A 27,066-nucleotide genomic window follows, 5' to 3' on the forward strand; every position below is an offset into this window, starting at 1 on the left:
TAGAAACAGAATCCATCCCCACCACGGAACCCCCTCCGCCAACCGTCCCATTCGCTTCACCTTTCTATATCACCCGCCAAAAATGCACTTCCTCTCCCAGCCTTCCCCCACAACCCGCGAAAAAGCTTATCTCAACCGACCATAGTCCAGACCAGGTTGCATCCAACCCCAGCCGGCACTTCAGACTTTAGCCGGTTCTCGTCCGGCTTGACATTTTAGCTCCCCTCACCAAAGAGACCAGTTTTTCCCCTGGTTTATATAGATAGGATAAATAGAGTGTCTGTGCGACACATGTCTTTTGATCAATGTCTGTAAACTCAACGTGAATCGGTCCTCTTCTCTCAACAACTCATCGCCAGTCAAACCTACACACCACCACCACCACCACCACCACCACTGCGTACACATGTAAAACATACAGGACAACATAAATATACACAAAATACATGGTGCTTCCTCCCTTCCCTTCATCTCCAATCTCACTCGCTTTCTTTTTGCGGTATACACAACAAGTAATGCAACAAAAATACAACACATGCAGAAAAAAAGAAAAATTGGAAACGAACGAAAAGTAACAGGAACAGGAAATAAACAAGATTTCTACTCATCTTGTCAACAGTTGTTGCCACGCACAACACCAAGAATGCTATCCAGAACACCATTCTTTCCCTTTCCCTTCCCCTCCCTCCTTCCCTTCCTCCTATTTACAAAAAAAGTTCCCAATACAACAGCAATAATAAATCTGTAGAATTAAAAAACAAACAAGAACAACAAAAAAAAAAAGCACTGGTATATGCCTCCCCCAATCTCGCAATAATCCAAACAAAACCCCTCCTCCACAAACCACACAATAAGAAGAAAGCGTGGTAGTGTCTGTACTGAAAAGAAAGAATTGACCTTGAAAAAGAAAATCCACAAAAGAAACGAAAAAAAAAAAAAAAAAAAAAAAAAGGTCCTTGTCAAACGAAGAATCAAGCACACCACCACCCCTTTTATCTTTCCTACAATGCTTGCTCATACCCACCCTCTCCTCTGCATCATCAGATGATCCTCCTTCACAGCAATGTCCCCCAAAGCCAGAACCCGACAGGCAGCCTACTCCTCATCAACGCCCCCGAGCCCCACCACTCCCGCCTGCTGCTTGGCATTATCCTTACTACTCTTCTTCCCCAGCCTCAGCAAGCTCAGCCGCTTCCTCACGCTCCCCCCCATAGTACTGCTGCTATTAGTGCTCTCCCTAGGCGTCTTTTCGCCGTTGCCATGCGGGGATTCAACCGCCGTAGCGGTACCACTCAGGCCACCCATGAAGCTGACCCCGGCCGAGTCCGTCACCCAGTCATTATTGGTTGTCGTCGTCGCGGTTGTGAGATGGCTGCCCCCCGTGATACCACCTGGTGAGATGGAGAAGCCGGCCCCGTCCATGCCGTTGGTCTGGACCGTAAGACTAGGCCGGGCGTCGTTCGAGGCTACAGTTTGGGTGCGAAAGCCCGAGATGAAGCTGCGGCGGTTTTCCTTGGTGTTGGCGGCGCTGTCTTTGGGCGAGTCCTCTTGCACGTCACCGTTGATAGTGGGTAATGGTGGGGAGCCATCCTTGGAAAGCTCCTTCTTGCGGCCACCGAGGAAGCTTAGGCGGGCGCCGCGGCCTTGGCGGATCGATACCGGTCTGATGACGGCAGCCTCTTCTACTCCGGTGATAGCAGACATGCCGCTGATCGAGGGCTTGGAAAGGTGAGGGATACCGCCGACAGTCGACGGAGGGGAGCGCGGCCATGTTGGTGAGGGCGTAGTGCTTGCCTCACGAACAGGCGGGGCAGCTGGCGTGAACAGTGCGATCTCTGTGGCATATGTCGTCTCAAAGTCTGCAGCAACAAATACCGTCAGCATGTATCTCCCAACAGTCAGTCGAAGGAAGGGAAGAACTTACACTTTTGAAGATCCTCAACATGTCGCGTGAGAACCTCAACACCAGTCTTTGAGAGAGTGGCCAAGCACCTCTTGAGCAAGATAGCATGATCAACCAACGCCATCTTGATGGCATTCTCCTGAGGGTTCAGCTCAGGCGGCTCATACTCCTCCTCATCCAGCTCGCTGTCCTTTGCAGGTGATTGTGCCCCGTGCCTGGTCATGCCGGGAATCAAGTCCCGGTAGCAAACCACGCTGCTCTCGGAATTTGGGTTGACGCTGATGCCCACAGCATCAAACAGCAGTTGCACAGCCTCGTCGCCCCCTTCGCCTTCTGATATCTTGCGCTCTAGAATAGACATCTCGGCCGTCTTTCGCACGATTCTCTCCAGAGCAGTCTCTCTGGCTGATAACCTGACCTCACGCACGGCAACAATCTCACTCCTCCTCAGAATCGTCGGGAATGGCTCCGCAGTCGTGTAGATAATCTTTTCGGCGCAGTGTTCCTCCACAGGCCCGGTGGTGTTCCTCCTGCTACTAACAGAAAACTCTTGAGGGTGAGCAGAGACAAGATAGTCCCTGATGATCTGCGGAACCCTGGCGCGCTGGAAGACATGATGCCCCAGGTCGCGGTGAGGACTCAGTGCGGAGACCACCAAGAACTGACCCTCCACATCGTCGATCTGGTCACTAAGCACAATCTGAGCAGATGGGTACATCTCTTGCATTCTGTCGGTAAACCCGGCAGTCCGTTCGGCAGGGGTGGCTTCAAAGACAAACTCCTTGTCGCGGACATTAGCCGGGAAGCCCAAGCCCTTGTAGATGACCTTGAAGTACTTGGGCACCAGCCTGTCGCTCTTGGCGATGGTCTCGTAAATGTTGGCGATGGCCCTTTCGGTGCGGGCAAGCTTGGCAAAGTCAAAGATGTTGGTCTCATACTGTTGCTGGAGCTCTTTGTATGCCGCCAACGCGCTACTCCATGCTTCGCCGTCCTCAAAGTGCTTGATCATGTCAAAGTAGATCCGCTCTTTTCTTTCAAAGTGAGTCTGCGCAGGGAACTCGGGGTCCGGCAGCGGTGGTGTTGTTCGAAGGGGGTCCCAGTCGTACAAATCGGCATGTAGCCTCAGCGCCAGGCCGGCTTCAGCGTGATTCCTCGCCTCGGCCTGCAGGTTCGCCAGTTGGTGCACGTAGCGGATGAATATCTCCTCCTTCTGCATATCCCTGAGGAATTCCATCAATCTCAAACGGTGGATGAGGTGTGATGCCTCGCCCGATCCATCACCACTGTGGACAGCAACCAGAAGATCCAAGAAGTCGTCCACCGTGCCCATAAGTTCTCTGATGGCCTGGTAGAGTGGCTCGTCTTTCAGCCTGCTCAATGGCTCAAACCGCTCTAGTAATTCTCCAACAAACAGCTTCTGCAAGATGCTCTCCGTCAGCGGCTTCTCCTTGAAATACACATCCAGACAGTCTATCATCTCCGTTTGTATGACGCTGAGGTCCTCGCTCAGAGTCCACTCGCTGACAATCATCGTCTGAAGCACCTCGACAGCCATGCGTCGCAGCCCCTCGTGGACACTCAAGCAAAGCTCAACAATGGGCCCAACCAATGTCGGCACGTACTGGACTTGATAACCGCCCATCTTGGAAAGACCGTAGCGAGCACGCTCCTCAAGGCTCGTCTCCCAGCCAATGGCCTCCCATGTCCTGCGGAGGAGCTCGGCACCGTGTTCCCGGACATCACCGGCAATCTTCCATACGGCCCGGCGCTTTTGCTCGGGAAATGTCTCGAGCGCAAGAGATGGGCTGCCGACCAGTTTGAGAAGCGTGGTGAAGAAGAGCTTCCACAGCTCGGTGCTGAAGTTCTCGGCCTCATCAGGATGTGGTAAGAAGGACTCGAGCAGGATGCTGGCGAGGTACTGCAATGTCCGCATAGTTGACTTGTGGTGAAAGATGTGCACGCTGAGCCAGTTGGAAGGAAACGTCTCGCCCTGGAGGATACTCATGTGCACCCGCAGCGAGTTCTCCACCACGATATTGAGGTCGTCTTCTGCCAGCTCAAGTTGCATTCCACTTGGCGAAGTAGAAAGCGCCGACAAGACGGCAGATAGCTCGATAAGCGCCTCGTCAAACACCACCTCTCCGGTGATCGCTTTGCTGGGGAAGGGGTATGAGGTGGGGAACAACAGAGATAGACGATCTTTTGGCTTCTTCGAAATAGCGTTGAGGGCGAGGTAGGACTGGATGATCTTGGGGATGTAGTCGGGAATTTCAGGGCCAAGGTGTTCAACCTGGCTGGCGAGGACGGAACAGCATAGCCGAACCTGATCCTTCCATTGCTCGGTAACCTCATCGGTGTACCCCCAGTGCGGTGCAATCCACCTGACGGTATTGGCGCTCAGGGCAGACCGCTGTTCTGGGTGAGAAAAGATGTCCAGCTTGGCATAGTTGATGATGAGAACCAGCTTGTACAGGACAAGTTTGCCCTTGACCATGGAGCAAGAATCCATAAAGTCAATAGCAATATGGAGAATCTCTTCCGTGGTCAACAGTCCAGCCAGCTCTGGGAGCCAAGTGTGAAAATGCTGAACAGCAAGCGTCTGGCTTCCCACCAATACCGGTGCTGTACTCCGCATCATGGCATCGAGGGCCTTGAAGATGCTTCGAAGGTGGCGCGTGAACCCGGGGTTTGTACTGGTGATCCCAATGCCGGCCTCCTTGACCTTTTGCTGGCCGCGGGCATGCGTGATGAACTTGAGAATATGCCGTGCCACCTTGAAGGTAGCGCGCAGTTTCCTTGCCGTTTCTGGTTCAGTTGGCTTGGACAAAAGTCGAGTAAACGATCTGACCAGGCAAGGCGTCGCAAACGGATAGTTGAACTTGCTCTCAGCATACTGGTCGACCAACGGAGACAGGTTGAATCGTCGATCGTGTACAATGTCGAGCACCCTAACCAGCGCGGTGAAGACGAGGTCCTCATAGTCATCGTTACCAGAGTAGGCGACGAGAATTCCAAACAAGGCATCCAGAACATCGTTGAGCAACTTGACAACCTCAATCTCGGCCACAAAGATGAACTGCTTCAGAAGATCAGGAATTGCTTCCTGCGCAGAGTCCTTCCACCCCAGTAGTCTCAACATGATCTTGTCCTGGGAAAACCTTGTGCTGCAAAGATATGTCTCCACGCGAACCATGGCGATTGGGCCGGTCACTTCTGCCTGGTGCTCCTCCCTGCCCCTGAAAGCAAACGGCAGGCTGAGATACCCGCCCTTGCCCTGCGCATTTTGCTGTGCAGAGACGGTGTTTTCGTCCAACCGGTAGAGAACCAAAGAGTGAGAACCATCGTGGATGAAGGCTTGCTGATCCCATAGGGGCATGTATGCGACTGCAAAGGCGCTGTTGGGTGCATCCGCAAGCTGCATGACAACATGGGCTTGGTGCACATCCGCTGGCGCGATCACCAGCTTGATGGTTTGTTTCCATGGCTCCCCACGCTCGGCAGCAACCGTCTTCCAAGTGCTGATGCACTCGGTATTGGAAGACGGGAATATGCAATTGTCGATGCGCTCGCCTGAGTGCCTCCTCACTTCGAGTGTGAGCTGCAGATTGTTCCCGTGAATACTACTCGGAAGGGATGCCGGGCTGCCGCCATATCGAGACAATAGCGTTTGGCGGGTCAGGGCCGCCTCGTCGATTGTTAAATAGATGTCAGACCTCGGTTTTGTTGGCGCCCCTGAGAATCCCATCTTGTTTGTTTTGCAGATGCCCGCCAACACGGTGGGGGTGGCTTTGATGAGCACATCCGCATCCGGGTTATTGAAGGCACGCAAATGTACCTGGAGCCGCTCGGCTCTCCTCGACTTCTCATAAGAGCCGGGCTTGCTATCCAGGACCTCACGTATTACCGGGTCCCATTCCTCTCCGTCTCCACGCTCTGTCGCAAACCGGGCAGACGGGGCCCACAGGGTCACGATATGTTCCACCTCATCCTCCTGCTTCATGGTAGAGTTCAGCCTGAGCAAGCCAACACCCACTGTCCTGTCAGCAGTCTGGGTAACGTATCCGTCTACGGAAGACCGCCCGTTCTTGGAATTGGCTGTGCTCGGCGGATGGCCATCTCTGCTCTCGGCCCCTGCTGTGGTGGGTGATGCTATTTCCTCCGGCTGCTCAGATAGCGAATCAAGCTTATTGTTGCCTCTGGAGAATGCGGACCTTGTGCTCTTACCCGCCCACATCAAGCTCCGGCGCATTGACTTGTTCCCGGAAGACAATGGTGGTTTTGTTGGATCCTTGGAGAATTGTGGCAAGCTCTGCGACATCGAACCAGACCTAGAGCTAGGCTTAGCAGCAACCACCTGTTGCGGCGCGCGAATCTTGACAATGAGGAACAATTCGGAATCTATCGACGAAACATCTCCAATCTCAGCGGCAGTAAGATCAGCAAAAAGCGTCCGCATTTGGTTGTTTCTCGTCAGTTGGCCCATCTGCCCACCGCCAGGCATTTCGACGATGTAGCTTTCGGATATGGTGGTGAGCTTGCCGCCTCCCGTCTTGGTCGCCAGATACAAAACCAGAGTGGTCGCCTCGGTGGATGCGCCTGCCAGCCCCTTGATGTCTACCATTAGGTGGTGGAGCGCCGTCAGTTCGATCTGGGGCGTGGGTGTCTCGTCCAACAGGCTCATGATGGACTGCAACCTCGTTATTTCTACCACCGAATCGTCTCCAGTCAATACCCTCCCTCGGGCGTGCGGATCGCGCACGATAACCTCCCCACCGCATAGCTTGTTGACCCGAACCAAGTCCCAAACCGTCTTCTCGCGCAGATTTTCGTATTCCCACGTCGTAAGTACATCGTGCAAAAACTGTTGTCTCGAGAAGTTCAGCGTAACTATAAGCTGTGAAAGATTGTCGAGTTTGGCGTATTGACGGGTCAGGAGTAGCTCGTGGAGGTTGGTCGAGTGCCATTCTCGCAGGCACGACGCGATCTCGTCGATGAGCGGTTCCGAGGCTGAGGTGGGCGTCTCGTCACCAATCTTGAGCATTGGTACTGGGGCTGGCTGACGAGGCGCATTTGGATCCCGTCGCACTGGCACCGAAAGCAACCCATTCTTCTGCAGGCCCCTATTCCTGTCTTTCCTCCTCTTTTTCTCGCCATTGGGAACCAATCCACCCTTGGCAGAATCGCTGCCTATGTATAGGGGGTCTGTCGCGACGCCATCCTCGCTGTCGGCCTCATTGTCGTCTGTTTCGTCGCTCTCGCCGAGCACTTCGCGTACTTCGACACAACTCCGCGGAAAGATGCCGCTGAATACGCGGGCCTCGAGGGTGTGGCCCTTTACGCTTGTTAAACCGGCAAGCAGACTCGGTGGTGACACCAGGTACCCGCGAAACCAATCACCGTCGGGTGTCTCTTCAATGATGTACAGCTCGTCGCCCAATTCGAGGGGTAAGTCGGCGGGACTCGAGGCAGCGAAGGGGTAGGTCGCTACGGCGAAGGCGATGCGAGGCAGCGGTTGCCAGGGCATTGTGTCCAGCCGGAAGGCATCTATGGTCTCTCAAGTCGCGAGTTGAAAGTGACGAGCGCAGCGCAGTTGGGGAAATATGATTCGGGGATGGTCCCTGGAGAGAATTAAAAGGCGATTGCGCGTGCGCCTTTCCCGTCAAGAGAGCGATGGGGTCGCCTGGGACCGTCCCAAAATGATGATTTTGCGTCGGTCGGTCGGTCGGGACGATATTGACGGGCCGGTGCACGTGGTCGAATCGTCGTCGTGCTCGTGAGAGGGTCGTCTGTCTGTCTGTCTGTCTGTATTTCTCAAAAGATGTCGGAAAAAGCTTTGACGTCGACGCTGCTGGGGAGAGCGGGCACGGCAGCGGCGCAGGGAAGGGGCTGTCTGGGTCGGGTTTGCTGCGATGTCACCTCTATTTCTTTTAGGGATTATTGATTTTAGCAAGCTTCCAGTTGGGCGGACTTCCGGGCTCTGCACACCACGGAACGTTTGGAAGCCTGGGGGGGGAAACGAGTGTGGGAATGGCGAAATTGGCGAGAAGGAGCGAGCGAAGGGAATTAAGGTCGGTAGGAAGAGCTCACCCCTGAAGCAAATCGATGTGCGTTGGAGTTGAACAGCGGGAGAGGGGAAGCCACTTTTGCAGGGGTCTCGATTTGGCACTGGACAAATTGATGGACTGAGAATGTCTCTGCCGACCACACTTGTTGATCAAATCTTTGGGGGTTTAGCAATTAAGGTTCCGACACTGGACTCTCTCCGAGAGCGCGTTTTGTTGAAAAGGTTGGCACGCTCTCTGTTTGTAGTAGTGTAGTAGCAGTTTACCTATTGACCTGGGCTGTTTGGCGCCAGCAGATGTGCTGTGCTGTGCTGAAGAAGATTTTTTGTGATCTAGTTTCTTTTTTTCCCAAGTTTTCTTCCTGCAGCGGTAAACTCCATGTCTCACAATATGACAACTCGATCGATGGACGTCTTCTTCCCAAATTGGCTGATCTGCGTGTACCTCTGCGGCTGCGGCCCGTCGAGCGACTTACCCCTGAGCTGATGCTTGTTTGTGTGGAGCTGTCCCTCATCAGAGTCAACAACTGTTGTTCTGATGCCTGCTCCTCACCCCGTGATGGTCAGCAGTCTGATCTATCAAGGCCGTATCGTATCTCCCTCACCGTCCAACACACACACACACACACACACACACAAAACCTGGAATACTGATCTGGAAGATGGCACGCTACGTGGGAGAACTGATGCTAAACGCTCAGACCCTTTCGGATTTGCTCCATCAGCCAATTCCCCACACTACGCATCAGTGGGTCTGTGCTTATCCGCACCCCGGTGGAGGTGGTCTGGACTTGCTGGAAGCTTTCACAAGTGCAACTTGACTCGATGTTCAGTATCATTTGAGTCGAGGGTAGGAAAAGAACATTTTCAGTCTTATCTTGAATATCTTTTCTTACAACCCAAGCCGGTTGAAGTCGAAGCATCCAAGATGGCCCGTTGCTGTCATTAAACTTAAGTGGATCCTAGCTTTCCTTCCTGCATCAGTGGCCGGGATGACTGCGCAACAACCACCTCAAGATCGGGTTAGGGTTATGGATTAGTGTCAACCTGCTGTGCCTCTTCATCAGGCATCACAGTGTACAGCCAACAGCAAGAACTGGCGAAGACGCACATCTTGTGCATATACCCCGCTTGATAGCCTCTATATCATCTGCTCTAACCCAAGCACAATGCTGCCGATACTCTTCCCTCCTCGTCATCTCATCCTGAATTTTCCCAGCAACAATGGCTGAGGTCGCGAACATTGTTGCAGGCGTCTTTCAGTTGATTCCTCTTTGCAACGGTATGAATTCTTTACCTGGATATATCGGTGTAATAGTCCGAGAGCTCTAACAAACAATAGCCGGATTCGTTTTGATCAAAGATGTTGTACAGCTAGAGCAGAAACTGAGCGAGCAACGGATACGGATTCAGAATCATCAAAACGTATGATACCTGCCGTCCTAACATGGTCAGTAGATAAGGTATCTACTAACAAATATCTACAGAATTTCCGGTCATGGTGTGAAATATGGGGGCCCTCCGAAACTCGAGAACGAAAGTTTAAACACTACGCCCAGGACAACCCAGTGAGCGCCAAAGCTGTGCTGCGTCAGCTGGCTCTCAACTCTCGCCTGTTCTTTGACATCAAAGGCCTTGACCGATATGGCTTCGAGATCAAGAAGCTGATACCCACGGACCACCGAATTCAACACCTTGACGATTTTCACTTTGAAACCAATGCTGACCTCGACCCGCAAAACATCAACCGCTTCGAGGCCAAATGCAACACCAACTTATTGGTGATGAGAAGAATCCAGTTCTCACTGGTAAGCGGTGGAAAGGGCGTCGATGAACTGATTGCAAGATTCCGAGAGTTCAATGAGGTCTTATGGGGTTATGGCCAGCCCTTGGAACTGGCCCGTCTAAACAAGGGCATATACGACAACCTCAATCAGCTGACGGGAGATCAACTAGATAAACTTCTCGCCGCCTACACGCGGGAGTCTGAGACCTCACGAGACTCAGTGAGTGCTGGTAACTATCGTTCGTTGGCAAAGATGATCAACTTGCGAGCCCATGCCATCCAAGGGGCTCCTGGAAGACCCCATGTGTTTGGAGCCAGTTCGTTTCACATGACAGACAACTACAGAGTAGACAGTCGCGGCACGTCCACAATGGCGCTTCTTTACGATTATCCAAAGAAAGGTGATCACCGAGTTGCGCTCATAGAATGGGTGCAGAACGCACAGGTTTCAGGCAAAAGACGGGAGATTGAGAAACTGGCACTTCTATTGAATGTTCCCAAGCCAGACGAGATGTCTATGCTTGACTCCTATGGAATATTAGACGACCTACAACGCACCAACCGGCTTGGTTTTGTCCTAAAACCGCCCATCAATATCCGAACTAATCTTCCTCAACCATTGCCACCAGGAGCCATCTCGGAACGACGGATGCCCATCAACTTGAGACAGCTCATCAAAACCCGGGATGGTCTGGACCTAGGCGTGAGGTTCGACATTGCCAAGAAGCTTGTTGATGCTGTCCACATGATGCACGCCGTAGACTGGGCGCACAAGTATGTTGCCCCATCACACTTCAAGCCTGACACGGCTAATCGTTTACATAGGAACATCCGACCCAACAACATTTTGTTCTTCCCTCTGGGCAGTATTGGCGACGAATCCTCGACCCAAGCCGCCCACAGAGTTTTTGACCTTTCGAGTCCTTTCATCGCTGGTTATAGCAACGGCGCAGCTTCTGGTATCAACTTGAAACTCGACTACTACGAGCATCCAGCAAGACGCAACGACCCTCAGATAGCCTATCGACGCCTCTATGATCTCTATAGTCTGGGCTGTGTCTTGCTTGAATTGGCGCTCTGGACAACGATAGACAAACAAATTGAGCACGATCCCGGGAGCAGAGAAGCGTCTTACAAGGTCATCCGAGCGCTTTCCCTTAAACCTACGTTGGATAGGTGAGTGTCAAGCCATCTACCCCAAGATAATGAGCAGTGAGCTGACAATTTTCGTGCAGGATGGTGGGCAAGATCTTTGCAGACGTCATCCGCGACTGTATCGCCCTGGGTGAGAAGAGTTCACTCGACAACCCTGCAAAGTTCGGCACGGATATCGCATCCAGGTTGGCTCAATGTGTTGCTTGAGGTCTTTATACTTTGATCAGGCGTGGCCTTTATTCATTCTCAAGGATAATACCTACATCTCAAGTCACCGCTTCCACAATTCTTCCCTCGGGATACCCTGATAACTCAAAAAGCCTACGTATTACCTTTCAACGCCTGTCGGCTATCCTTGGAGACCACGTAACTCAAGCAATCACAAGTTCGAGGGGAATGATGTGAAAGTTTGACTTGCTTACCCCCCCTCCCCCTCCACATCCCAAACCAGACTTAATATCGCCAGCGTCGTTACAAATTTGGTAAGAGAAGCCATGGCCTTTCCAACTCTGTTGGCGAGTAGTTTATACCCCATACCCATCTCAGCTCATCTGACTGAAGTGACAATCAACGTTCCCGAAAAGAGCGCCAGATGGCAAACCAGGTAACTCGCCGGAATTAAGTAAGAGGTCCCCCAACCAGTGAACCCACCCCGTTCCTTCCTCGAGTCTGCCCCCTGTCTTCGGTTACCAGTTGTCAGATTTCAAGAGCGCTCTTACCTCACCTGGGCGGTCGTAATGCCCCAACTCGACGGGCACCTCAGTCATCTCCGCCACTTCTTCCATTCCCAACCCAACCCCCTTCCCCAGATAACCATCCCTCCTCCTCCACAACCTCCCCATCCCCAACCCTCCAAACCCCTACGTCACCACTTCTCACCCACCCTCACCCATAAATCTCTTTCTCCTCTCCCATCACCCAGCAGGGTGATATACTTGAAGCTTTGACCAAGCCATGCTGGTATCACACTTCTTCCAGCAAGAGCTCGTGGCCTATCGATCAATATGGTGGTGCTTCACTGCCGTATTCTCATCCCTGGTCTGGTCTTCGGACTGGGGATGAGGATGCTATCTCTCTTTTCCCCTTGCTCAGCGCTTTGTGGTGACGAGGGGATGGGAGTCAACCTTGATGGATGGTCAAATCCCACCCTGGCTTGATACAACGTCTGGGTGTGGGACTACGTCTGTTCTTAGAGCTAGATGCTTCTGAGCACGTATGGCTTGAACAGACACGGATCAGAAATAACAATACTGCATGATATCATCATAACCAATTCTTTTTTAGACCACAACCAACGAAAAAAACAACCATTTGCTTTTCCGCGCCCGCGCTGCCTACTGTCTCTTTTGTCTGCCTCGCCTTTTTGCCCACCCCAATCTTGCTCTAATCATGACAACGCTTGCATGTACATTTCGAATTCTTAAAAATCTTGATTTCATCGCCCCATATCCTCCTCTCTTCAACCACCTCTATTTCTCCTTGATCTCCCAATCAACCCTTAAAGCTGATCATCCGGTGCCGCAACCTGCGCCTCGCCCTTCTCATTTGGTTCCCTGTAGTAAGGGAGGTACTGGCTCAGAGTCTTGGGACCGAAATGTCTGACGAGCGCATCCATCACAGTGATAGCAGCCATGGCCTCAACAATGGGAATAGCACGGGGCACGACGCAGGGGTCGTGTCTCCCCTTGGCGGCCAAAACACCCTCTGACTCGCCGTCGTAGGTTGCAGTGAGCTGGTCCTGGCCAATGGTGGCAGGGGGCTTGAAGCCGACCTTGAAGTAAATAGGAGCACCGTTGGTGATGCCACCCTGGATGCCACCAGAGAAGTTGGTCTTGGTGGTGAGCTTGGGACGGGTGAATCCCTTGAGGTAGGCGCCGCTCTTGGCGACTGATGGTGGGACCTCTCTGCCCTTGGTAGAGACGAAGGGGTCGTTGTGGATGGAGCCCGGGGTGGTGCAGGCTGTGAGGCCGGATCCGATCTCGAAGCTCTTGGTGGCGGGAATGCTGAGCATAGCGTGGGCGAGCATGGCCTCGAGCTTGTCGAAGGCAGGCTCGCCGAGACCGACGGGGACGTTGCGGACGACGCAGGTGACGGTGCCGCCGATGCTGTCGTTGCGGTCCTTGAATTCGGTGATCAACTGGACCATCTTGTCGGAGATGGCCTGATCGGGGCAGCGGACGGGGAGGAACTTGTCGACGGTCTCGCGAGAGATGTTGTCGAGGAACTCGTGGAACTTGGGGTCGGTGACGGGGGTTGGGTGCTCAGGGGTAGGGGGAAAGAGGTCGATGCCGCCGATGGAGCTGGTGAACGCAACGATCTCGATGCCGAAGGCGTCCATCATGTACTTCTCGGCAACAGCGCCGGCAGCGACACGGGCGATGGTCTCGCGGGCACTGCTTCTGCCACCTCCACTTTCCGACTTGATTCCGTATTTCGCCTGGGTGGTGAAGTCGGCATGGCTGGGCCTTGGGTACATGTCCATGGTCTTGTTTCCGTAGTCTGCACACCAGTGTCAATGTCACGCCAAACAACATGCTGAACTCGGCAGTGCCTACCCTTGGGGCGCTGATCCTCGTTCTTGACCACCATCATCATGGGGAGGCCGAGGGAGAGGCCATTTTGAACACCAGACTGGATCTCAACTCTGTCCTTCTCGTCGCGGGGGGTTGTGATGGCGCTCTGGCCAGGACGGCGGCGGGTCAATTGTGGCTGAACATCGGCCTCGGTGATTCTCAGCTGAGCAGGAACATTTCCAATTGTGCATCCGACCGACTTTCCGTGGGACTCGCCCCAGCTGTGTGCAAGCCGTGTGTTAGTGGTGATGTGCTCTGGCGCATGGCAGTGAAGACACATACGTGGTGACTGTGAAGCCCTTTCCAAATGTGTTTCCGTCCATTATGTTGCGGTCTTAGTGGTGGTACAAAAATGGGGATGAGTACTCGACTGTCTAGTACCAAATCTACCCAAATTAACAAAAACTCGGCCTTTCTTCTTTGTTCCGTCTGGTCAAACGTGTGTCGGTGAGTCAGTGGCACGATGCTGGCTAAATTTTTGGGGAGCAGCGCACACAGCACACGCCATATGGAAAAGCTCATACCCGCCAGAGCCCCTCCATGCTGTCTCCGTCATCGGCTCCCCGCATCGATTTGACTTGGGTGCTTCTTGGCTCTGTCGCAGGGATCAACGGTCCCGTGCCGGGGGGGGGGAAGAGGCGCTAGCGAATCCCTGACCGTTCCTGGTTCCAGGGCCCCGGCTGCCTTTTTTGGGTACAGGCCGTTGAGGTTCTTTTTATTTATGTACCTTATCTTCGCAGACACCCCCCTTCCAACATCCCCCAGGCCCATCCAATGGCCACACCTGCCCTCCGAAATGCCTGGCGCATACGCTCCATATTATCAACGAGGTGCGCTCGGCCAATAACCACCAAAGCAATCTCCCAAAAGTTCCAAATCTACACCTCCAGCTCAGCCAACCCATACCTCAACCTCTCCATCGAGCACCACCTCCTCGAAAAGTCCGACCCCGACTCGACCATCCTCTTCCTCTACACAAACGACCCATGCGTGGTAATTGGCCGCAACCAAAACCCCTGGACTGAAGTCAACCTTCCACAACTAGCACAGACAAGAATAAAATTCGGCCAGCTCAAGCACCACCTCGTCCGCCGGCGCTCAGGAGGGGGAACCGTCGTCCATGATCACGGCAACGCGAACTGGTCCGTCATCTGCCCCAAGGATGTCTTCGATAGGGATAAGCACGCGCTCATGGTGGTGGAAGCGCTGAAGAATATGGGAATAAAGGGTGTCAAGGTCAACGAAAGACATGATATTGTTCAGGAAGCGCAAGATGCCGAAGGACCCGAGCCTGCGCCGTCGACATACAAAATCTCGGGTTCGGCGTACAAGTTGACGGGCAAGCGCGCGTTGCACCATGGTACATTACTTCTCAACTCTGACTTGAGCGATATCTCGGGGTTGTTGCGCAGCCCAGCAGCACCATATATCGCCGCCCAGGGCGTGGAAAGTGTCCGGAGCCCAGTCTGCAACGTGGGAGTGGAGGATAATGCCGACTTCTACAAGGCCGTTATCGACCAGTTCATGACCATGTATCCGGATAGCCAGTCGGCTGAGGTGAAAGGGGTGGAACAGCAAGAGGCGCTGAACCATGACAATATTTGGAAAGGGGTTCAAGAGCTACTGGTCCGTTCTCCCCCCTACCATACCCTACGTCAAATACTAACATCACCATCAGTCCCCAAAATGGCTCTGGGAATCCACCCCTAAATTCCGCCTCGCCTCCCACCCAACCCCCGAAGACCCCCGACCACGTCCCCACCCTCCATCAAACGTAAGCCCAACCCTTTTTTGTTCCCTCTACCAACGGTAACCTAACCCCCCTTCTAGTTCTTCCTCACTCTCACAGCCCGCCACTCAGAAATCCTCGACCTCCAAACCGACTCCCCCCTCTTCCGCTCCGAGGACCACACCGCCTCGCTCAACTTTTTGTTGAAGCAAAAAATCCACGAAGTCCCCAAGTACTGCGACCTCCGCGAGTGGAAACACTACATCAACTTCCGCATCGAGAACGGCAAGTCGCTGACCCTCCGCAACGAGAGCGTGGGGAGCATATGCAAGTGGTTGTTGGGGGACGACATGTTGGCGACGGGACCGATAAGGGGGATCAACAAGAGTTTAAAGACGAAGCTCAAGGAGCTGAAGCATTGCAGGGATGGGGGCAAGCCTTTGGTCTTGGACCATGCTGCGTTTGTGTTTGGCAAGCCCGAGTATGGATGGTATGTGGTAGATAAGCAATAACATCAGAAAAAAAAACATCCGATCCCAAAAAACCAACATGATCATTATCATACCCTCCCCATCTACTCCCCCCCAGCCCCCATCACCCCCCTTCCAAACCATTCCGCCACCGTCTTGAACCGATCCTCACTCCCCTCCAAATCAGCCTTAAACAACTCATGCCTCTCACTATTCTCTTCCTGGCTCTTCTTCAACGCCCTGATCGTCGCATTATCCACCACGCAGATCGGACACTCCCCCACATTATCATCCCCCTCCCCTCCCCCGGTAACCCGCAAACACCTCCTGTGAAAACTATGCTTGCACAAAAAGTGCACCACCGGCAGCTCCAACCCCCCACCGCACTGCCCACACCTCGTAGCCTGAAACACGGCCGGCTTCCCCCCCAGATCAGCAATCTCCTGCCTCCTCGCCATCGTCTCCGTCCTGAACTGGCTGACCACACGTTTATTTTCTTGAATGTCCAACCGCTCAGCCTCTATCCTCTTGGCCAGGTAGGGCTTGATCATCCCCATGCTCGCGACACTGTTCTTCGACAGTGTCTGCACCACCTGCAGCGGGGCCATCAAACCCCCCTTATCAATCCTATCCAGCACAGCCGCCAGCTCATCCGGCCCTGCTTCGTCAAGAATCTTCGCGTCAGACGTCAGATACGACAACGCCGCGGGGTAGAGTTGCGGTTCTTCCGGCCCGTATTTAGCCAGCGCCTTGATCGCCCCCTTGGTGTCCTTTGCTGATGTATAAGAGCGAAAAATGTCAAACAGCAAACCCGACTGCTCCTTCACCAGCGTGGTTCCATCCCTAAAGTTGGAAAGGTGAGAGAGCAAAAGGACGTTGGAGTTTTCAATCTGGGGTTTCTCTTGCGTTGCTGGTAGGGATTTGTCGGCTTCGATCAGGGACTTGGCCTTGGCCTCCCACTTCTCGCGGTGGGCGTCGGATTTCTTTTCGTTGGATTTGTGGAGGTACATCTCAAACAGGGTGGTGTAAATGTCCGTTTTGTCTTCTTTTGACAGGGCGTCATCTTGGAGGCAGGCTTCGAGAAAGACGATGAACTCGTCTGGGTGGTCGATAAAGGATGAAAAGGCCGTTCGTGGTTTGGGAGGGGTGTACTTGATGGCGATGGCCTCTTGCTTGAGGGACATGTCGCCCACTGTTGGCTTTGCATTGGCATTGTTATTGCTTGCTAGCACCGCCGTGTTCATGTACGGCAGTGGTAGCAAACTGCTGAGGTTGGAAACGGCATTGGCCGCTCCCGCTGCAAACCCTCCGTTTGTCGTTACAGGGGCGGCCTCGGCTGTGATGGGGGCATCCACTCGTGGCTTATACTTGCCGGTGTGATAGTCGATGAAGAGCTGCGTAGCATCCGATGGGCAGTGTTCGATCAGAACACGGGCATACTTCATCAGACAGGGGTGTGCTGTCTCTGGATCCAGATGCCAGATGAAATCCAGCGCCTCATTGTAGGCATGAGAATCCTCGATGAGGATATCCACCACGAGATCATGCTCCCCGTGCTTCTTGGCAAGATATGCTGCTTGCTCGTAGTAGCCACCCTGCCGGCACATCGAGATAGCTGTATCAAGGTCAAACTTGAGATCCCCTTCAGACTTGATGAACTTTTCCAGCTTGTCAATATCCTTCAGCTTGGCGTAACAGTTCAGCAACAGAGTTGTGTGATCTGATGTCGCCTTGTGATGCTCATGCAACTCCTCCAGATACTCGATCAAGTTGTGTATCCTCTGCGTGTCGAGGAACTTTCTGATGACCTGTGATGGCTCTGTGCTGTCTATGGCCTTGATGTACTGCGTCATGGCCTCGTCGTAATTGCCCTTTTGGTAAAGGTAATCCCCATATTTCCGGTAAATGATATTCTGTTGCTGAGCGTCCATCCCGCACTTTTGAGCTAGGTCCACGGCAAGGGTATAGAGATTGCGCTGATAGAGCATGTCCAACCGTTGCTGCAGCGTCTTTTCATGATACCGGAAGATCTGTTTATCGTCACATTAGCCATCATCCTCTCTTACTTCCCAAGAGCAACAAACCTTTCCATCCAGCGTCAGCATATACAAATCCGCCCACAACGCAAAAATATGCTTCACATCCGCCAACACCGTCTCACTGTGCGCAATAATCCTCAGCTCCGGATGTATCAACGTAAAAGTATAAATACTATCCGCCGCACCCCCCCAAAACCTCCTCCTCGTCGTATCCGCCTCCCCCGCCGGCGTCGGCGGCGACACCACCGCAATATAGTCCCCATACACGGCAACCAGCTTCTTCGCCCCCTCATACGCCGTCGGCGGCCCCCTCCCCTCCAGCGTGTAATAATACACGGCATCCTCCCTCGCCACCACAATCTCCCCCGACCTCCTATCAACAACCATACAACCCACCCCACACCCCTCATCCTCCACCGTTTTAGGGGGTTGCCCATGCCCCTTCCCACTGATCACCACTTTCAACACCCTCGCCGTCGTAGCCACAAACAGCGTCGTCAACCCCACCCCACCATCAACATGCATCTCCACCCCCGTAATCGGCTCATCACTCTCATAAATCACCCTCTGCTTCGTCCCCAAATCATGAATCAAATCCCCCCTCACCACCACCACCGCCCCATTCGCAAACCCAACCGCCAACTGCGTCAGATCATCCGTCGCCGTAAACGCCGAAATGGGAAAAGGCCTCTTCCCGTTATTCACGACAACACTACTCAGCAACCCGGGGTTCCCATCCTTTTTATTAACCTTATCCAAACTCCACACCCTCACCACCGGCTGCCCCGGCTCCAGATCCTCCCCCGCGCCTCCCTCCCCAATAGTAACCAGCAAACTGGTCCCCTCCACCTGCCGCATGTGGGTGACCGAGGAGCCATTGTCGTAGGCGGTGAACTCCCTCAAGATCTTGAAGTTGGGCCCGATGATCCGCACCGTGCCGTCGAAGCCGCCTAGGAACAAGGATTCCGACCCGGAGCAGACAGAGGCGACGGACTGGGAGAAGTGGGAAGGGTTGTCGAAGAAGGAGCGGGAGGTCGGGTCCGAGGGGGTGATGGGGGTCGACTCGAAAAAGTCAAAGGAGCGCCACTAATTGACAGACAGACATCGTGTTAGTCGTCGCTGGGACAGATGTAAGAGTGCATGGGAAAGGGAACGACAAACCGTTAGCGCCATGGTGGCATCTTTCAGCTTTTTCGCTGCTGTATAAGGTCAACTTGGAGCGGTGAAGAGAAAAAAAGTAAGGGCGCAAAGTAGAGAATATGTCTACGAATGCGCTCCAGTTGTTGATGTGCGGCCTGGAGAGCTTGTGACGCCTGTTTGGGGACCTTGTTGGGGTTGGAGCTCCAAGCTCCCCACACATGGCCTTGGCAGTTGATTAGATAACCATTATCTCAAAGTAACCCTAACCCAGTAAGGCAGCTCAGTAACAAGCCAACCCCAGAAAGCTACCAAAAATGAAAAGATCCTCGATGGAGGCCCGCAAAAGAGTTGAATTGTGAAAAAAAAAATGCAAAAGAGTTAGCTGCGACTCGTTTCGATCGAGTGACCTCCGGGTTATGAGCCCGGCGCGCTTCCGCTGCGCCACGCAGCTTGTTGAGCTGTTGTTGTTGAGTATCAAGGTCCGAAACGGCCTCTACGAAGGTGGGTTGCTCCAAGTGTGACTCATTCCGTCTTATCCCATTTTGCCAAAAGAATCACCACACCCTTACTATTATGCTACTACACAGTTACGCTCTCAGGTCTGATTCGCCCTTCCCACACTGTCCTTCCACTTCCGGATATCACACAACAGCCGTTTCTTCCCATTCTTTTCCCTGGCCATGCCGAAAGACCCGACACTGCTGCTCGGCCCGAGATGCACCAGAGGCACCATCGACGGCCTGCCGTGGGCACATTGGAACGGGAAGGCGCATGCAGCCAGTTTCTGCACTAGCTGAAAGCATTGCTCCTTGGTCAGGACGTCATTGAACATGATACTGCCTGAAAGTACCGGTTAGCTTCAGCCTTTGTCACTAGTAGCCTACCAAGGCGAACTTACTTCGGCAAGCCCTGGAGTGGATCAACTCAATGATTCCCTCTGGACAGTTGTGGAACCTGGAGAACCACTGATGATTGGCCTCGTCACCGATCGGGAGCCGTGGCACGATGCCAGCCTGTTTGCTGGGGTTTTCATGCAGCTTCCAGATCTCATTCCGGAGCAGTTCAACAAGAAGCCTGGGTTCAAGACGGCACCGTTCCACTATACTGGGCGGCAAGGCCTGAACCTCCACCGTGACCCTCGATGCCTGGTCGTGGGTTGTCACGTCGTAGATAACACCCCAATAAGCAAAATGCCTTTTGAACCTCACAAGCAGCTCTCCTTCTTGCCTAGACAAGTCAAAGAACAACTTCTTGTCCAAATGCGTTCTGGCCGCCACCAAACTCCTGCCGTCATCTGGGTCCGGCACGAAGTACTCTTTCAGCAGAGCTTCAACCCGGTAACGCTCGTCAGCGGCATGTTGGTCTATGATCACCAGCAGCGGAGAATCGACGAGATCTCTTCTGTGGACTGTTCCAGCCTGGTTGAAGACTTTCACCAACACAAACTTTTCATCCACTTGATTCACCACTTCGGCTTTTCGTAGCGTGTCTTTGGATATTCTCCCTTCCAGAGCAGTCGAAACACTGTTATTGCTGTTCTCGAGGGTAATTACCCCAAGCCCATGGCAGCCATGTTCACCTCCTTCGCAGCCAAGCGTGTCTGATTCCTGGGGTAGCCTAGGGATGGGCCGTTCCGTTGGCAAGAAAAAGGACCGGCCCCGGGTGTTTGTGCTAGGTTTCCAGTCCCTGAGCGCTGTTGAGCTTCTTCTCCGATCAAGGCTCGGCCTTTTATTGGAACCCTGTTTGGGCCTCATCGCAAAACCAGTCCGTGGATCAATTATCGACTTGATTTTGGTAACAGGGTCAATCCAGATCATTGGCTCAGCAGATGTATCTGCGACTGGATCATGCGGCTTTTCAACTGTCTCTGAACCATCCGAGATGGCATTGGAACAGCCGGCTATAGACGTGCCACTCGAGGTGCGACCCATAGGCAATGACACTGCTCTCTTGAGTTCAATTTGTGGCTGGACGGCATGCTTGGTTTTGGGCCATGATGAAAATGGTGATGCAGAGCGTGTCTCGGTGTCCCGTGTGGTCGACTTCCTTGAAGCCTTTGTGCGAACACTTAGTCTCGAAGCAGACCTGGCTACCGGCAGCTGCGAAGCTGATTTTCGGTTCGTCTCGAAAGCAAAATCAGAACCAGAGACCGTTCCAGTTTTGAGCTGCTTAATGGCGTGAACAGACCTTGGTCGAAACATGTGCTTCTTCAAGAACTCATATGCCATCACTTGAAGCAGGTCAACAATGATGGAGAGATTCGGCCGCCTTTCATCTAGAAAGTCATTCGCATCCACAGAACCCAACCCGTGCTCTAATATGATCTGGAGAAAAAACATGGGCCATCGGTCCACGCCTTTTCTTGGCTTCAGCTCTTTGCGGGTGAAGCCAGCCATCTTCTGTGGACAACCGTCGTCATCAACGCCAGCTTCTTCGATGGTACCGAAGCTGGAGTTGGCAAACACATTGTTGACTTCATCGTAGAGGAAGTTTGAGTGACCTTCGTTGAGGGATGGCTGGATGCCGAGAGCGATGAACTGCACTCTCTTCGTAGCTGCTGGTTCCAGTGACACGCAGCCTCTCACGGTAATGCCTGGAGCAGTGGCACCAATCGAGACCCACGACTTCGGATTCTCTTGGTCCAACAAGGACGCTGCAAGAAGAAGCTTGGGTGTTCGCAAAAGAACATCCCGAGCTGACAGTAAATGGTGTTTCTCGATATCAGCAAGTGGAGATGTCTGGAGAGACACTGTTCTTCGAGCAATCGAATCCTGGAGATTTACAGCCACCTCTCCTGGCCAAGCAAGCAGAAGAGCAACGGCTTCGTGGATCAGCTGATCGAAATACCTACTTGTGCCCAATCGCTCCACTTCTGTAGCTCTCTGCTTGACGCGGACAGGCAGGTAGCCGAAAAGATCACGGACGACAACACGAGTCCCGCTGGAAAAGTCCAATATGCGCTGTTCAGGCAGGGCTGGAACATTCCGTGTCACCACGTTGGACTTGTGTATGGTAAGCGAGTTGTGTGACCGGTAATCACGGTGATGTGACGTGACGGTCAACAAAGAGAGAGCGCCTAGAGATGCCAGGAACTCGCCATGTTTGCCGTGACAGTCTGCGGACGGCGGGTATTTTGAAGTATCTAGAGCAACGATGTTAGTTGGGCCGAACAACAAAACATTGCTTGAGCGGCGGATGACGTACAGTGCAGTTGGCCTAGCCCCCCACCCTCCCGAAAATTGGATGGAGGAATGCCAACACCGTTGTCTTCGACAGAGCAGCTTCCACGCCCATAGTCAACTGAGATGTTGATCTTCGTAGATCTGGCATCCAAAGAATTTCGAAGCAGACCACAGACGGCAGTGTTCAGCGAGGTAATGATAGTGGATGATTTGATTTGAGCAACAACGTCCCCGGGCAGTTGCTGTATCGACATGGCGGTTGTGAACCCGACATCTCGCTACCCAGCCAGTGAGTTGTCCTGCATCCAACCTTGATCAGATGCAACACAACAGCAGAAGACTGTCCAAAAAGGGAGTCGTAAAATGGGAAAGTGAGGGTGTGGATGGACTCCCACGTGATCACTGTGTTGTGCCAAGAGCGTTGTGGATGGGCCCCACACCATCTTGTGTCGGCACCCTGGGGCCCGGCTTCGTCACTGAACCCCCTGTGGAGCGTGGAGCGTGCGGAACGACAACCGAAAGCTTGGGATGTTTCCGCTTGAGCTTCTGCTGGAGAACAACGACCCTTCTTGGCTTCTGCCATTGTTCAATACCGACATCATCGCCCTCTTCCCGCAACCTTCCAAGCCATCCATTTCACCCGTCTCACTTACGCGCCACCTGCGAAACCACTCAGTTATCGTCTTGGGTGATCCGACAACGCCACGGTCTGTGCGACCTCTCCGCACGGCTTTGCAAACAATTCATGAACCGCCCCATTGACAGCAACAAAAAGTAAACCTGCTCGACACCTCGCTTTATCTTTTCCCATCCACAACGACCGCACTCGACCAACATATCATCTGCTTTCTTTACTACCCGACGTGTACCAGATTCCAACACCCCTCCGGCAACCGCGACCAGAATCTTGACCTGCTATCCCCGATAACGACCACCTACGTGCATCCAACCTTCCTGGTCCTCTCTTTGCGCAAGGCCGAAACCTTTCCCCCGCTTCTAGCGTCCCAGATACTGCGATGACGGAGACTGCGACTACTTCTCATGGTGATTCAGACCTTCTCTTATTTCGCTCGTTCTAGCGATAAGCAAAAGCTGACATGATGTTGGGTCGCTCAGGTCGATCAGGTCGACGACGGCCGTTCTCCACGTTGATGAAGAAACTGGCCAACCTGAAATCTTCCTCCAATGGTGAGGGTCACCGACACACAAAAGACAGCGCAAAACTGCGCCCATCCAAGAACAACAACCCATACCCCGAGTCCGGTCGCCTTCCGCCTGCTACCACGAATAGAGAGAGCCAGTACACAGAATCCACGGATCCTAGCAGAAGATCATTCAGCATTGTGTCGGGCGATCAAAATGCTTCAGTCAGAATATCCGACGAGGGGCAACCACCACCCACAGTGGGAGCTCGCTCCATGGCACCAACCGTATCGACCGAGCACGACACATCACGATCAATGACGGCGACGTCGCGCGGAGTACCATCAATCACCAACACAACCTACACTGTGAACGGCCGGCGAGGCGGCGATAGCACCTTCTCATCCCCGGCGCCTTCCGTCAGGTCTTTAACCACAACCCTCACAACAATCCAAACCGCGGCGCCAAACACGGCCGGCGGTGGCCCCCAAAACACAACCCCAGCCAGCAACGGCAACCAATCCAACTCGCACATCATTCACTTCAACCAGCCCTTTCCGACCGCCTCCCCCGCCTCCGCTATCCCCGCCCACCTCGCAACCGCCAGCGCCAATTCCACCACGGGCCACCCGACAACCTATCACACCGCCACAGCTAACAACCTCCTCACCGACAACGCTTCCATCCTCACACTTGCCTCCTCCTCCAAGCGCGGCCGCCGCCGTTCATTCGACACAGACGCCTCGGTGCGGGCGCTGGCTCCTTCGTCTCTGTGGGGAGGAAGCAGGGAATCCCTGCCATTGAGCGTGCTAAGCGCCAACTTGGAAAATCCCGGCATCCCCACCACCCCGGGGCTCCACAGGACGGGGACCGGTGGGGTCGGAGGTGAGCGGGCGAGCATCTACAGTGCCACGACGGGGAATTTCGGGGTGAGCAGTGAGAGGAATAGCTTTTATGCGAAGCAGGGCCTTGGAAGTGTGGTTGGTGCTGATAGGGATACTGCCAGTGTGAGGAGCGGGCTGTTGGGACATGGGAGGGCGGAGAGTATCAATGGGAGTATTGGGTTTGGGAGGGGGGATAGTGCTGTGGCCGCGGCACCGAGTCCGTTGACGAGTGCGAGGGAGGTGCAGGGGTATGTTGAGGAGGGGGGGAGTGGGAGTGCTGGGGCTGGGACTACCAAGGAGTAAAGGGGTCATGACATGAAAGGGGGATGGGACAGCGGCTTGTGTTTCTTTGGGGGCAAGGGAGGTAGTCTGGAGTTTTTTGTTTCACGCGTTGCATTTTGTCTCGTTTCATGGCAACGAATAGCAGGATAGGAAAGTGGGCGGTAATGGTGTTTTCCTTGGGTTTTTCTTTGTCGTCTCTCGGTTTGTGTTCTCTCTCAATTTCAGTTTCAGTATCGATATCCATTCCTGTTTTTGTTTCTTTCATGACTTTTTATCAAAACAGACAAATAGCAAGGATTGCGCAAGCATTTTCTTTCTACTCGACGGGGTTGACTTGTTTGTTTGTTTCTTCATTTCTCGAGTTTATACAAAGATGAAAACCCATGATACCCCAGCGCTGTCAAAAAAATACAGTTACACAAAAACCTATTGATTTCATGAATTTAGCCCAGGGGCTGTTTGTTATATATGGTGCCAAAAAGTTGGTTAGTTAGTTCAATAGGGCAAAGGACTCAAATCCAAGCCCCTGACCCCAAACTCGAACGAATCATTCCTCGAGTAACTCCCCGCCGTGTCCAGGTCCAGGCGTCCCCTGATGCAATCCTCAAAGTCGACGTCGGTGCAGATGAGGCCGGTGTTATCCTCCCATTGGGGACCGGAGAGGACCTCTCCAAAGGGGGAGATTATGCTTGATCCACCCCTGGAGACCCATTCCGCGCTGCTGGAGTTTGTCAGTTTGGGAGCGGGAGGGACCATAGGCTGGGTTTGGGAGTTGGTAACGTGGGAAGGCTTTTTGCAGCAGAGCACAATCTCGTTGCCGTCTTTGTCGAAGACTGAAGTTCTGCGCTTGGAGGAGGGGAGAGGGTGTTTACTGTTGAGGTGGTTGTGCGGGTGGGGGGGGGGTGGCGCGGCGTGTGGTTGTGGTAGTGGTGGGGGTGCCGGGGGATTTTGAACGAGGGAGGGCGATTTCAAAGCCTTCTTCTGTTAGGCATGAGGCCCGGCGGTTGCTGTGATGTTTGGGTGCGAAGGGGGAGGGGTGGTGGTCGGAGAAGATGGGGGTGTGGTCGTCGTGGGGGTTTTCATGATCGGGTTCTTCGGTTAGGATGGCTGAGGAGGAATCTGGGTGGTTGTTGGGAATTTGTTGAGGGATAGAAGGAGGGGGGACGGCCATGTTGGAGGAGATGACGAAACAGCGGCCTTCGATGGCTACTGTCCTCATCAGGGATAGCCAGGTGTCTCTCCCGTCAGCGGTGGGGGCGAGGTAGAGGTTGATGTTTTGGCTGTAGAGGGATTGTCGAACCAAAGGCATGTAGTTCTCCCAGCAGATGGCTGCGCCGAGGTTGATGCGGACGCCGCGGATGGTGGTGCTTACTGCGCGGAGGGTGGCTGGGGAGCCTTGAGCCCAGACCAGGCGTTCGGTGCCGGTCTGTCTGGGGCGTTAGTATTGGAAAGGAAAAGGGGATCAAAAAGGGGTAACTAACAGGCATGACCTTTCTGCGCTTGCCGATGATTCCTTGCTTTGGGCAAACATATACAACCGAGCAATACATGGACCCTCCGGTCTTTTCTATCAGGCCAGTGACAATGAATACTCCGGTTTCACGAGCAATTCTCTCGAGTTGTTCCCTGGTGCCATCACCCCGTTTGTTCGCAGCAGGCTCCTTGCTGTTCTCGTTCGACCCGGGGACAGCATCTCCCGGCAAGGCACGTTTGATCCATGCTTCCCCAGCACCGGCTCCATCACCAACGGTATCACCCAAGTCAACGGCGTTTTGGAAGTATCGGAGATATTCTTCTCTGCCCTCGGCTGTGCGCGAGCCAATGACACAGCCAAAGTGCGTTCCGCGAGGGTATCCTCCGATGTAAGCTTCCGGGAGCAGGAGAATGTCAATCTTTTTCGATGCGGCACGACGGGCGATCTGTTCCAGCTGAGCAATGGTTTCGGGAGTGCTAGCTTGTGTGCTGGGAGAAGCTGTGCCGAGGCGAATGGTAGCGGGCGACATGGTGGTAGAGTGGTTGACGATATGTGAACTGTATAATGGACACAAGGTGGGAGAGTCAAAATATTACAACGGCTTGTGGCTGTTCTGTTATATTTTCGAATTGAGGTCAAGTCACGGAACTGATGGAATATCGGTAGAATGCACCATGTACCCCGCCTAGAGCTCTCCATGTGACCGCTGCATGAAACCAAAACCGTCACCGTTTGCGGGGGACGCCGGGAGGTTGGAAATACGAGGCGCAAAGAGGTCGAGAATCACTGCGCGGGTGACGTAACAAAGAACCCCCCACGGTCCACGGGGCCCGCTCGCCTAGAATTGGAGAAATTCCATCGAAGCCCTTGTGGAAGGCAGATGGAAACCGTTTTGACATACAACAGCCATCACATTGGCTGAAATTATCTAGAAGCGTGAAAATAGGAGATCGAGAGGAGGAAGCGCTCGTGACCAGACATTGATGTCTTTGAAGGTGTTGATAACACGACTATCTTGTGTCTGGATAACTTTTTAAGACGCCAGATGGAAGCTCACGGTGGCCAATCGGCAGCTGATGGTGGGCCGAGCAACCCAGGAACTGCCGAACCGGGAAGGAGCGCACGGCTGTCATCGGGCGTGGGCCTACGGCGGGGATATATTGATTGAAGTCCACGAAGTCCAGAATCAACAATTGACGGTTGCTAGAGTTAAGGAAAATGCCAAACTTGAGGACAATACTATAT

The 27,066-nt window shown here is 53.5% G+C and overlaps 8 protein-coding genes and 1 non-coding gene across 9 annotated transcripts; 4 read left to right on the forward strand and 5 right to left on the reverse strand.

The window, feature by feature from the left end:
• Nucleotides 1-47: 47 nt before the first annotated feature.
• On the reverse strand, nt 48-7,957 carry DCK1 (Deoxycytidine kinase 1). The gene is made up of 2 exons (XM_062946088.1): nt 1,925-7,957; nt 48-1,859 (listed from the first exon to the last, which is right to left on the reverse strand). The coding sequence occupies exons 1-2, from the start codon at nt 7,425-7,427 to the stop codon at nt 1,096-1,098; spliced, it is 6,267 nt and encodes a 2,088-aa protein (XP_062802140.1). The 5' UTR covers nt 7,428-7,957; the 3' UTR covers nt 48-1,095.
• An 863-nt stretch (nt 7,958-8,820) lies between these two features.
• QC764_309760 (uncharacterized protein) lies at nt 8,821-11,465 on the forward strand. The gene is made up of 5 exons (XM_062946089.1): nt 8,821-9,246; nt 9,307-9,389; nt 9,452-10,926; nt 10,986-11,387; nt 11,452-11,465. The coding sequence occupies exons 1-4, from the start codon at nt 9,189-9,191 to the stop codon at nt 11,110-11,112; spliced, it is 1,743 nt and encodes a 580-aa protein (XP_062802141.1). The 5' UTR covers nt 8,821-9,188; the 3' UTR covers nt 11,113-11,387; nt 11,452-11,465.
• Nucleotides 11,466-12,120: 655 nt separating this feature from the next.
• ARO2 (bifunctional chorismate synthase/riboflavin reductase [NAD(P)H] aro2) lies at nt 12,121-14,006 on the reverse strand. The gene is made up of 3 exons (XM_062946090.1): nt 13,761-14,006; nt 13,461-13,699; nt 12,121-13,404 (listed from the first exon to the last, which is right to left on the reverse strand). The coding sequence occupies exons 1-3, from the start codon at nt 13,799-13,801 to the stop codon at nt 12,404-12,406; spliced, it is 1,281 nt and encodes a 426-aa protein (XP_062802142.1). The 5' UTR covers nt 13,802-14,006; the 3' UTR covers nt 12,121-12,403.
• A 34-nt stretch (nt 14,007-14,040) lies between these two features.
• QC764_309780 (uncharacterized protein) lies at nt 14,041-15,781 on the forward strand. Its single transcript, XM_062946091.1, has 3 exons — nt 14,041-15,104; nt 15,157-15,252; nt 15,309-15,781. Exons 1-3 carry the CDS (start codon nt 14,253-14,255, stop codon nt 15,717-15,719), a joined length of 1,359 nt encoding a protein of 452 aa, XP_062802143.1. The 5' UTR covers nt 14,041-14,252; the 3' UTR covers nt 15,720-15,781.
• Nucleotides 15,782-18,889, reverse strand: VPS11 (Vacuolar protein sorting-associated protein 11; the record flags this gene model as incomplete). Its single annotated transcript, XM_062946092.1, has 3 exons — nt 15,782-17,707; nt 17,762-18,802; nt 18,878-18,889. 3 exons carry the CDS (start codon nt 18,887-18,889, stop codon nt 15,782-15,784), a joined length of 2,979 nt encoding a protein of 992 aa, XP_062802144.1.
• Nucleotides 18,890-19,235: 346 nt separating this feature from the next.
• QC764_0057650 lies at nt 19,236-19,307 on the forward strand. The gene has a single exon. It is a non-coding gene; the product is annotated as a tRNA-Met (tRNA).
• Nucleotides 19,308-19,451: 144 nt separating this feature from the next.
• Nucleotides 19,452-22,415, reverse strand: MLH3 (DNA mismatch repair protein; the record flags this gene model as incomplete). The annotated part of the gene is made up of 3 exons (XM_062946093.1): nt 22,061-22,415; nt 19,755-21,998; nt 19,452-19,696 (listed from the first exon to the last, which is right to left on the reverse strand). The coding sequence occupies exons 1-3, from the start codon at nt 22,290-22,292 to the stop codon at nt 19,452-19,454; spliced, it is 2,721 nt and encodes a 906-aa protein (XP_062802145.1). The 5' UTR covers nt 22,293-22,415.
• A 94-nt stretch (nt 22,416-22,509) lies between these two features.
• QC764_309810 (uncharacterized protein) lies at nt 22,510-24,801 on the forward strand. Its single transcript, XM_062946094.1, has 2 exons — nt 22,510-23,082; nt 23,155-24,801. Exons 1-2 carry the CDS (start codon nt 23,055-23,057, stop codon nt 24,366-24,368), a joined length of 1,242 nt encoding a protein of 413 aa, XP_062802146.1. The 5' UTR covers nt 22,510-23,054; the 3' UTR covers nt 24,369-24,801.
• A 41-nt stretch (nt 24,802-24,842) lies between these two features.
• Nucleotides 24,843-27,041, reverse strand: QC764_309820 (uncharacterized protein; the record flags this gene model as incomplete). The annotated part of the gene is made up of 3 exons (XM_062946095.1): nt 25,829-27,041; nt 25,220-25,773; nt 24,843-25,068 (listed from the first exon to the last, which is right to left on the reverse strand). Exons 1-3 carry the CDS (start codon nt 26,348-26,350, stop codon nt 24,843-24,845), a joined length of 1,302 nt encoding a protein of 433 aa, XP_062802147.1. The 5' UTR covers nt 26,351-27,041.
• Between the last annotated feature and the right edge of the window lie 25 nt (nt 27,042-27,066).

This window comes from Podospora pseudoanserina, chromosome 3 (genome assembly GCF_035222485.1).
Source record: "Podospora pseudoanserina strain CBS 124.78 chromosome 3, whole genome shotgun sequence".
In the NCBI taxonomy this organism is placed as follows: domain Eukaryota; kingdom Fungi; phylum Ascomycota; class Sordariomycetes; order Sordariales; family Podosporaceae; genus Podospora; species Podospora pseudoanserina.